The 12166-nt window shown below is 37.3% G+C and overlaps 1 protein-coding gene across 2 annotated transcripts in view; it reads left to right on the top strand.

Moving 5' to 3' along the window:
* kiaa1549la (KIAA1549-like a) overlaps window positions 1-8759 on the top strand; it is a 220819-nt gene extending 212060 nt beyond the window's left edge. For both annotated transcript variants that reach the window (XM_034878301.1, XM_034878302.1), the window contains 4 exons: window positions 4341-4486; window positions 4576-4730; window positions 4848-4920; window positions 7472-8759. In XM_034878301.1, coding sequence (XP_034734192.1) covers window positions 4341-4486; window positions 4576-4730; window positions 4848-4877 — 331 coding nt within the window. In that variant the 3' untranslated portion in view covers window positions 4878-4920; window positions 7472-8759. The remainder of the gene's footprint in view (window positions 1-4340; window positions 4487-4575; window positions 4731-4847; window positions 4921-7471) is intronic.
* Window positions 8760-12166: the final 3407 nt, after the last annotated feature.

Genomic DNA, 12166 nt, shown 5'->3' on the forward strand with positions numbered 1-12166 from the left:
TAATAATAATAATAATAATAATAATTCCTTCAGTTCCAATAGGGCCTTCGCCGCCTGTCGGCGCTCGGGCCCTAATAACAGATCATACAATTTGTACTGATTGCAAAAGAACATTTAAGTGTATACAGTCAGTGTAAACATTGTACGTGACAGGAATTCTGCATTGTAGCCCGGATACTTTATAATTGGGAGACACAGCATCCACAGAGATGCATGGGGTTAGTTTGTAAAGCCAGTATTGCAGCTGTGTAGCATATACCTATTACGTCCCTTGCTGTAGCTTTCACTCAGCTTGCCAATAACTGCCTGAAGTGCGTTGCAAGATGGCCGCCGATCTACCTGCCTAAAGGACTTATTTATGTACTGTACACTACAACTAATTACAAAAAGACCGACAATATAAAGTAGGGATACTGTATCTTATTTGTAACATAAACGCAAGCATGTTAACATGGTGACACAAAACCTACAATGCGACAAAGCAGACAAGTCGTGCACAGCAGCAAACAAAGGGTAAGATATGTGCAATCCATTTAAAGCACAACTCTGGCCTTGCCTTTTTGAATGGGAGTGCTAGGGGCTCTTCTATCAAAATCAACATTTTTAAAACACTAAGAAGGCTCGACACAACATGAGACTTGGGGCAACAAATGAACTCAGCAATGAGAACATTGTTTGTGCACAAAGAGTTTACTAAAAAGAAAAGACTATGAGCAACTCATAGCATAGCAAGATGGCGACGAGGGGAAATATTTCTGCTAAAGTGAGTTGTTTACTTCAGCCAAACTTTTCTTTTTGGTCAACCTGATAAGAACCGGAATATAACAAAGCCATACGAGGGAAAGGGTTTTATGTTAAACCACAAACCCTCCCATTACAACCACAACATCATTAAACTGGAAAGTACTTTGCTTACCTTTCGTGAGCTTGCCAAGTTGTTCAGCGTAGTCGGGCCTGTAGCATTTTCTTCTTCACCTAACACGTGAATCGGTCACCTCAGAGCAGAGGCCCCCCTACTGGGGTGGGGGTGTAACTGTTCAGTTTGGAGACTAAATTAAAGAAGTGAATTTTCTTAGTTGTGAAAATCATTCTATTGATAGATTCTTGTTTTAAGTATTTTCACTAATACAGTTAAAAAAAAAATTCAAGCAAAAAAGTACTGCTTTAAGCTAAAGTGATATCAGCCTTAAAATAAACAGATTATCTTGCTATGATGTTTATCTTACTTAGATTGTATAACTCCAATCATTTTTTAATCAATTTAAATCCAGTGACAGCAAACCTTAATGCTACTTCAAAAACTCAGAACAACCAAAAACAACCAAAAATAACCAAACAGGAACGTTGTGTGAAAGTACGGTGCAACCGCAGGAGAACGTTACTGTTGGTTGGTTCTCTTATTGTTTAGGGAACGTTATAACCCAGAGGGAACGTTCCCTTAAACGTTAGTTTTTGGTTTGGTTCAAACTGACCTTTAGAGAACCAAAAACTAACATTCTCTAAGGTTCCCTAAACGTTCTGTGTTAGTGGGGTTTGAACCAACTGCCCTCCATCCACACTATCTGTGGAAGGAGGGCAGTTGGTTCACTCTTTCTCCTTCAGGACCATATATTACTCTGAATCATTTGAACCAAGCAGCTTCTTAATTTAAATGCTGTTTCTGTGTGCACCGTGTTGCTGGGCACTTTAGCACTGCAGAGAGTGATTGACTGTTCAGCTGTGGATTGCATACTTGCCATCTAGTGCACCAACACTAGTGCTTATTGTTACAGTTTCTAGGCAAGAAGACCGGGTAACAAATTTAAATTCCCTGAAAGACAGGTAAAATAATGGGAGCGTTTGACACAGCAGCTTTCTTGTCTTCTCCCAAATGCATCTGAGTTTATTCATTCAGAATAAATAATAATATATGGCCATATTTCCATTTTCCAAAATAACGCAATATCACATACTATAAATTCACATTGTAGCTTACATCAGTTATACAAGACCACAATGGCTGCATAGGCAATGCACTTCAGATGGCTACGCTGTTATAAAGGTTGTCGCAACACAGCACAGGATCAAACATTTACCTATTCTTAAAAGCTACTTACATAAAACAACAGTTTATCCAACATAATTGTATATTTTCATACCTTCAATATACAGTAGGAGAAAATAATTCACTCTTATCACTTATTTAATCATTTAAGATGACCAGCAGTTACATCAACACTAATGTCTACTTGTTAAAGTTGGCAAAATTAATCATTTCTAAAAACCCGTGTGTATTTACTAAATCATACTCTTTAAAATTGTCAACCTAATCGTTTCTAACAAGCATAGTATCGTAGCTCAAAATGCCAAGTTATACACTTAGTCATGTGGTAGCTTGTTTTAGCATGTTTTAAGTCTACAATTTTAGGTCTTATACTCCAATTGTCAATGGAGAAATTGCATTATAATTTGGGAAAATCCATTTCTTTAGTATGCTGTGTGACTGAGAACGGGAATGGAGAGATATTTCTTTCTTTATAGAGCTGTGTAGATTACATTTTCACTTTATGTTATCACTATTATTATTAATTTTTACAGTGCATTATGGTCCTGAGCCCTGGCAATGATATTGTTAGAATAGACAAGAACCACTGAAATTATAATAATGTTCTGTTTACTTGCAAGTAAGTTAGTTTTAACAGTACTCACAGCATCAGTACAGAAAAATGACTGCCAAAAAAGCTTTCTACAGCAGCTCTTCTAATCCAATGTAAAATGAGATAAATCACGCATTCACAATAAAGCAGTAATGTTGAAAGTTTTTCACAGTCCAGGGGCGCCTCTTCTTTTCCTAGCATCACACAATGTCTTGTCCTTGTCTGGAGCCCGCTCCAGACAAGGACAAGACATTGTTTCCTAGATACCAGATGTCAACGGCAGTAATGCAAACAGTTTTAACACTGATCAGAGAAACCATATTTATGCAAAATGTATATATGTATAACGTAATTTTTCTAACCGACATCTCCCATCTGGCCTCCTTATTTCCCACTTAATGACACAGAAGGGTTGGACATGTTTCTCCTTTGTGGTTCCAAATACAGTGGTTAATATTTCTAAAGTGCAGAGGAGGCAAGCAAGGCTCGGGAACAAGTACATTGTTAAGGTTTTTCAGATGGTGAGTTCATGAGTTTACGTACACAAAATACCCTGAAATTTTAACCTGATACCAAAAAACAACAGGCCAAAAAAGAATTCAGTTGTTTGGATTTTTTATGTTCTATAGTTTTATATGTTTTCTGTAATATTCTGTCACTGGATGGTCTAGTTGCAAAGTTGCAAGGCCTTCTCTTTGTTACTAGGAAAGCAATTCTGGTTGGGAAATACTGAATCCTTAATTGTTTTTATCAGCCTAAAAGTGGGAACATTTATATATATCAAGTCAAATTCACTGACATTAGCATATAGAATACCAACTGTGATTGTTCTACTAATTCTGTCTCCTCTGAAATTTTTGTTTAGTTTTTTTAAATGGCAGCATTTTAAAATATTCTAGCTAATTATTTAGTATTTTGACACAAACATGTGGGTGTTATGCTTCGACCAGATGTTGGCTTTGAGTGCAGTGTTATTGGACAGTGGATATTTGTATCCTTAAAATTATTAAACATTTCATAAAAATGAAACTACAGTTATATCATGAAAAAATGTCCCTGTTTTTCCACTTCCTGAAAGAAACATGGTATGGAATAACATTGTATTTCTTTAAAACATTTTTAGCAAAAAACATTTTGGTATAATCAGCCCATACTTGTCTTTTGTCTTGTGTGTCTATTGGAATAAGTTTAAGTTATTATGCCTGTTTATTGGATGGACTTTGATGTGTGTGTGTTTATCTTTAATGTAAACACACCAAACAACCTAATTTTGACTCTTCAGCTGACTACATAGTCACTGCTTTAACTTAAACTTAAACATTGACATCTTACAAACTTCAAATTTATATCTGACACATTACAATTAACTGCATTTTCAATTGCTTGCATCGATTGCACTTTAGCTGACATTTCAACTGCTATTCTTTCTCTTTAAATCAAAGTTCATCTGCTTTTTTTGACCTCAGTTTAGCTTACTTTCATTTCAGCTACCATCACTTATTTTAGGGGTTTGGCAGTAGCTCAGTCTGTAGGGACTTGGATTGAATTGAACAAAAATCTAATTTCCCTTTTTGGGGATCAATAAAGTATGTCTTCTTCTTACAGTTGAGATGTCAGTTCACATGTTCAACTGTTGGGTTAACTGCTGCAGTAACTTGACCACTGTAGATCAGGTTAACATCCGTCCTTCCTCTCTACTGACAGTTCCACCCCTGATGTTAGTCTGAAGCCCCGTGTACCAGAGGCCTCAGACCTGCAGGCTCAGCAGCACAACGGTGCCCCGTACTTACCGCTGTCCAGGACCCCCTTCCCTGCTGTCACTGTCGACCAGTCCATCAGCACCTACTCAGGTATGACATAGTGGTGGTGTTGTAATACAGACAGTAGCTATGAAAAGTGAAGTTCAATCATTGGCTAAATCGAGCTTCACATCTTACAGGAAACCCAATAACAGCAGTCTACGCTATATCTGCCAACCGCCCTGGTTACTCAGACTACTTTGTCATGTCACCGCCGTCTTCATACCGTAGCCCATCCTGGATGTCCTACCCACCTGAGCCTGAAGACCTGCCACGCCATTGGAATGACACACCAGTGAGACACATACAGCTCCTTTATAGTGTAGTTTACAGTCATTCATAACAAGCTGCAAACATTTTCTGAAGCAGTATTTTGTCCAGTGTGTGAAGTATTTCTTCTTTTTCTCCGCAGAACTCACGTCATCTTGAAACCATCTGTTAAAGTCATCTACCTGTGACACTGAGTGGGAACAGCCGATAGCTTGGTGGGTCATACCATCTCAGCACTGCTGTTATGTTGTCATGCTTGTATACTGGGTGGAGATTTGTTTTTATATATTTAGAAATATATTTATACCTCAAGACAGCAGATATTTGGTACTTTTGGTGGAAATGTGATAACATTACAGTATTTACATATTAAGATGTTAAATTTTAATGAAAAAAATTGAATAGGATTTAATTCAATTAAATTAAATTTTATTTATAGTATCAATTCATAACAAGAGTTATCTCAAGACACTATACAGATAGACCACACTCCAGAATTTACAAGAACCCAACAGTTCTAGTAGTCTCCTCCAGAGCAAGCAACAGTGCAACAGTGGCGAGGAAAAACTTCCTTTTAGGCAGAAGCCTCGGTCAGACCCAGGCTCTTGGAAGGCGGTGTCTGACGGGCCGGTTGGGTTTAGAATGAAGAGTGGCAATAACAAAAATAGATTTAACAATACATTTACTGCATGCCTATGTATTTCCGACTATTAATCCAAATATGACAATATATCGGAATTTGACATGGGTCATGCAAACAGAATGTTCCGTTTTATGATTAAAATGTGGGATATATCGTAATATTTGGGTTTTAGAAGTATTATTTGGTGATATACATAGATGTTTATAACACATTTGGGTTATGTGTCTCAATTGGGTTTTGTACCGCAGTTTGCAACAGCTTACGGCCTCTTGCCTGTTTATGGCTTACGGACAGCTCTGTGTGTTGCTATGGTTTTTCAACCCGCTCTTTTTCCGAAGGCGTAAAATACGGACGTTGGGACAGTGGCTGTCCACGTTTGATGCAACGAAAAAGGCACCCTTCTGCGTGTGTGTAGAATGTACTAGGGAGAGCAGCATCTAGACAGGGTTTAGCAGGTAAGGGGGAAATTCCGCGTAGGGTGGTTGGTCGGGGAGGTGGATGGGTCAAACACAGGGCTTTCATCTAGTGGGATGTGAGTGAGAATGCGTTGGGTTTTTGTTCATAAATGAACAAGCCAACAGTTTGCAAGGCTAGGATAGAGATGCATGCCCAGAAGAAAAGCCCCACCTACTTTTTAAACACTTACTTTTAACCATTAGAAAAGACTTGGATATCAGTTTGTTATGGCAACAGTTGCAACCTCATTAAGCAGGTGTTTGAAGGAATGAAAGAGGGAGGTTTTGTTTGCACGGCCCACTAAATCCACCAAAAAAGGATCCTATTTTGCACGGCTGCAGTTAACGGAATATTAGTGGAATACTCTATTTCATTAGCCATGTAAATGGCTTAGTAGGAAACTGACACGTCACTTAAAACACATCACATTGCAATGTCTTCTGCCGTTTTTAGTTTCCCCTCATGGACTTTCTGGAAAGTTACTGTTGAATTTGTCCCTGGGTTGAATGCAACAGGCTGTGTAGATTGTGTGGAGTTTTACTTTTGTAAAAATAAAAAAAGCATATACAGTACATTGATGCACCACTATAACCAAATGTAACAATTTGACATATATCTACAAACACGTGACCCAAATGTGCTCTGGTTGCCATAACAGTAGTAGGTAGGTCAAACAACGCGCCATTACGCCAACCAAGCAGGGAAGAAGACTGCTAGAAAGCAACATAGATGTAACCTCTCAAATTAAAAAGCTAAAACAGCTTTGCAAAGGATTAATCTGTAAATAAATGCACTCAACATGTTTGCTGGGCCTCAAGGACACACATAATGCTTTTTTATGATTAACACTGATTGTGATCAAGAAACCTCCCCAGGGCACCTTTAACAATACCAATAAATGTACTGTACAACATATTACCTTTAAATTGAACCAGAGTAGATAATTAAAGCTTATGTTGTAGTAAATGTACTGAAATTTGTTTAACAAGCACTGGTACCGCTTAAATTAAATCATAATACAAAAATAGAGGAATAACAAACAAAACAAAAAAAATCCCACATCTCAAAAAAACAAGTCAGCAGGGCATTAAAAAGGCTCTAGGCCTAAATTTGAGACTTGAAACATCTTTATGTTGTTTTTAACATTAAGTGACATTCACAATATCTTTACTGTGCATTTTCTTTACTTTTGCACACCATTTTGTGCAATACAAATTTTATTAAAGAGGATAAATAAAGCTGCCAGTGCAAACAAACTAGCTAAGGATTTGTTTTCAACATCATAATTGGTCACAAACGGGACAATAAGTCCAACCAGTTTATTCTAAATATGTGTTCTGCAAATCACTGCTCTTTAGTGTATCACTTATATTACAGAGGAGGACAAATACAAGTGTTTTATGTGTGCAACACAGACAATAAGCTGCAATACGGTTTTCAGGCCTTCTGTCCTCTGAAAGGTCAGCACTGTCATGACAGCTTATCAGCTATCAACAGCACAAATTTGTTAAAAGTGTTTAGTTGAACTCTAAACAAATTGCTCCATTGTGAATCATGGTGTGTCCAGGCATTTGTACTTTAAGGAAACACAAATAGTAGCTAATGAGTAAACATTTAACCTAAATCTCTAATGGAAGGGCAGGTCAGTTATATGTGTTTTTCTCCAGGTGTCTCTTTGGATGGGCAGAAGATCTCCCTCTCACTGAAAACTCCCTGGAGCTATTTTATCCCTCCTTCAATTTGGCAAGGATTTCCTCCTGTCTTATTTATTCATCACAGGTGGACACGCCTCCACTACTACCTAATCCCCACCTCCTCTACTCTCTGCTGGGTTGGCCTCCTTGTATCCTCTCTCAGCCCGCTTCATCTGCTGCTCATAGTGTTTCTCATGCTCCAAAACTCCTATGTCCCATAAGCCCCTTCACCTGGTCAAAGCTCTGCTTCAATCTCCTTACCAATGTAAATGTTCAGCCATAATTCTCTATCTTTTTGAATGTGCTCTGAACCCCTGGCCTCACTGACCGTAAAAGGCACCTCTGGGCCCCTAGTCACTATCTCTTTATACACTGCCTCCTCTGTGGTATCCACCATTGTACAGCAAGAGGCCCCTCACACTGCTGAACTGAACTGAGCTAAGCTACGTGAAGCTGTACTGTGCTTCCTAGTTTAATAACACATGTGCAGTATGGATGAACAGGGTGAGTACATTTTAACTAGTTCTCTCCCCCAGCAGTCATCGCACAGTAGCTGCATCTGCAAAGCACACAATGAAGCAGATGATAGAAAGAAAGAATGATAGTGCCCCAGCCGTGGCCAGTAGTTTACTCCTCTCAACTGGACTGGGCCATCCTGGACTTGTCCCTAATTTCCACCATAAAACCAGGATACCTGGACTGACTAAAACCTGTACTTTTTTTGATGAATCCACATTCCTACTATAAGTAAACATTATACAGCTGGTTAATATGTGTATTTTAAACTTAAGTGAGAAAACAAATCTAAGGAAGAAGAGAGAAAAAAATCTGGTTGTGAGCTGTCTCAATTTCAGTTTTTGAATATTTGTGTGCTTTTGTCTTTTACTTTTGTGCATTGATTATAATCAATGGATTACTGTACTAAAAAAACGTAATTGAGTGTTTCTCTTTCACTCACAGTATGTTAAGTAAAAAAAAATTACATTTTTAAAAACAGAAATCGGCGGCTTAGTTGTCTATGGTAATAATGTCATTACTGTACTTTAAAAAAATGATTACTTTGTTTACTCTTTTACTTCATCAGATTCAGTAATGGAAACAGGAATTAGTCACTTTGTTTTGTTGATCATATAATTATGACGTTTGTGTCTGCTAATCATTAGCAGACCTGGATCAACTATTCTAAGTTCTGCATTTTGTAGCTTTGCAGCCGCTGTAGGATTTGTTTGACTTATCACAAAAGATAAAAATATTTACTACAGATTACTAACTTATTTCAATTCTGGTTTGATGCAGGTCTGATGAAATTATGAGAACACACAGTTAATGATAGGAAAACAGTTATTTTACTTGAAAGGTGTCTACTGTATTCTACTGTACAGGGAAATTTGACTTTTGGTTAATTTGGGCTTGATGAATACTTGGTCACTGGACTATGGTGTAGTGCTGTTCAAGGGACTTGCCGGGCTCAGATGAGCCTTATGTGTAATGATAAAATGTATTACTGTATATAGCACATGATTTAACAAAGAGATTTATGCAAGTACTGTGGGAGGCATACTTCACTTGACATTTTTCTGACCCCATTTTTCTTTCTTATATTTCCACTACGTTAATGATGGACTGTTTTTGAATCTTCTTGAATTTCTGAAGGATGCCCACGTTTCAGTATGATCTGAATCATCTTTTTACTAAGAAAATAGAAGATAAAAAATATAACAAATAAATACATTAGTAAAGGAACAGATGGAGTGAGATGTAGAGTGACGTGCAGTAAAAAGGCAGATCTTACCTGGCATTTAAAGTATTATTTAGGTTTGAACAAAACCATGTAAAAGTTAAAATAATGCATTTTTTGCAATTTCTTTAATACAGAGAATTTCACAGCGTAATTATACTGATCCTATTTTTTATATGGGAATTGGAAATGTGTGAGCACACTGTGAAGGCTCGTCATAATTTAGATTGTACAATATTCATATGCTAGGATCTACATTGTTATGTTAAAAGTGACAAATGATACCAAATGAAGAAAAAAGAAGATATCAGAAAGTAAGTAATGAGGTAGGTAAGAAAGATATAGTAAAGAGTTAAAGTTAATTTATGAGATGAGCACTTTTATAAAGATCCCAAACTTTGGCAAAAAAAAACTGAATTAAACTAAGGTTGAAACGGTAAAAACATAATCAAAGTACAAAGGTTTTTAATATCATTCTTCAATTAAATTACTATTCACTTTTCTGGACAGTGTGCAGAGTATAAAGTGGGGAATATTCTGAAATGTGACTGTTATAGGCCAATAAAGTAAATACGCTAGCTTTGAAACACAGTTATGTAGGAAGGTACAATTTACAGATGTAGAAAGTCTTGACAGTCTTGATTTTGACAGTTACCTTAATAGTGGATATTTGGAAAAAGAAAATGTTCAGACTGTTTTTGAGGCTAGTTAAAAGTTTCTTAAGGGGGTGGGGTTGCATTAGAGGACTTTGTAGTCTTGACCTTAGTATTTCTACAATCCTGGCTATGGCCTGCCTCTAGATTTATGACTTTGAGTTTGCAAAGGTAAGCCATGACAGTAGTAAAGCATTATGAGCGCACACAATTGGTGTTTTAAATCATTATCTTCACTAGATATCTGCAGCAATCATATTTTAAATCATACACTTCATACTGTATAAACCAGTATATGGTTGAAAAGAAAACTCTTCCACTCCTGTCTATCATTTTCTTTGACTCCATTTAAAAGAGAGGGGTGGGTTTTCATGTTTAAGCAGTAATTTTGAGGAGACTTGATGCTGGCTTTAAGTTAATGTGCAATGTTTGTGCTTTACACGGGTAGCGTTTTATTGACAATGGACTGGGATGGACTGACAGTCACTAGTTTTTTTCCTGCCGTTTGAGCCATGCCATGATGCTAAGGTATCATGGCGGCGCTGATGATCTCACACTATCGTCACTCGGGTGTTGATGAGGTCACAGTGACAATAAACAATCATTTCTGTTGGATGTAGTTAAGCAGACAACTTTTTGGTGAATTTAACAATAAAGACAACTTACAATTTTTGGCTCTTGTGCTTTTTATTTTTGTGTCCTTTACTTTCTTTTCAAAGTATATTGTCTTTTGAAATATGGTCCATATGATGAACTAATGAACTTCTGTGCATGGTATTGTGTTACGACCACTAGAGGGAAGCAGACACATGCAGTGCAGGCCTTATCTTCAGCACGCCTTTAGACATACTTCTTCAATGTTTTCCACCTCTTAAAGCAAGTTATAAACATGACTTATTTGTTTATGTTTGGGTGTGCTGGCAGCCAGATGCAAAAGAAGGAAATGCATTATGTTTAAAGGTGAGGCTTTTGCATAATGAATAAAACAGCTAAGCTGTTCTAACAGCCTCCAATCATTGATCTTAACTCTTCAATCCCAAGCAAAAAGACAACAGGAAGAAATGTGGCTGTGGTGATTTTGTAAATTCCAGACACTGCCACAAATCACAGTACAGCCAGCCATGCTTATTAGAGTAGGCCTGTGATTGCAGCCTATAGAATGGTATCTGCAACCTTAGAGAATTACATTATTTCTTAGAGAGTTTTGGCATAAAAGGAATCGACTGTTGAGCCTTTTTACAAGGTTTTTTACTTGGTATTGTATTTAGAACGAAGGAAAGAACAGCTTTCCAGGACTGGGTTGCACCATCTATTTCTAAATCCATCACAGCATTTGTTAGTTCTTTAGTTCTTTATAAGTTCTAAGTTAATAATTTCAAACTAAGGGATGTATTAAATATACTAAACTAATTTACAATATGGTGTGGAAACTTGAAACCTCCAGTCCACATACATTGAGAATGGACATCAGAATCAGAAAAGGTTTTATTGCCACAATAATTTCACTTATGTGGAATTTGCCTTAGTGAATGGTGCATACATAAAAAACACATATTACACATTAATATGAAATAAACAAATACAGAAATACAAATATATACAGTGGCATTCAAGGAAAAGGTCAGGAGACTGTGATGGCCACTCCAGAACCTTCCCCTTTTTCCGCTGTAACCACTAGAGGGTCACTTGGCACTTGGCCTTGTGCTTGGGGTCATTGTCATGCTGGATGGTCCAAAATCGTCCCTTGCGCAGCTTCCGAGCAGAAGAATGCAAATTGTCTGCCAGTATTTTCTGATAACATGCCATTAATCTTCACAAGATTCCCTGCGCCTTTAGTGTGCCAGAAAGTGTGAGGTGCGATAAGCCTGTATTTCCCCTGATGTTACCTGTGGGTTCTTCTTTGCATCCTGAACAATACTTCTTGCAGTTTTGGCTGAAATCTTTCTCAGTCTACCTGACCTTGGCTTGGTATTGAGAGATCCAAGAATTTTCCTCTTCTTAATAAGTTATTTGACAGTACTGACTGGTATTTGTAGGCTTTGGATATCTTTTTATATCCTTTTTTTATCTTTTAAATTTCCAATACCTTGTTACGCAGGTCTTTTGACAGTTCTTTTCTGCTCCCCATGGCTCAATATCTAGTCTACTTAGAGCATCCACATGAGAGCTCACAAACTCATGGATTATTTATACACAGACACTAATTGCAATTTTCAAAGCCACAGATGTGGGAAATAACCTTTAATTGCAATTTTCACCTATTTGTGTCACTTTGTG

Source organism: Etheostoma cragini, chromosome 8 (genome assembly GCF_013103735.1).
Source record: "Etheostoma cragini isolate CJK2018 chromosome 8, CSU_Ecrag_1.0, whole genome shotgun sequence".
In the NCBI taxonomy this organism is placed as follows: Eukaryota; Metazoa; Chordata; class Actinopteri; order Perciformes; family Percidae; genus Etheostoma; species Etheostoma cragini.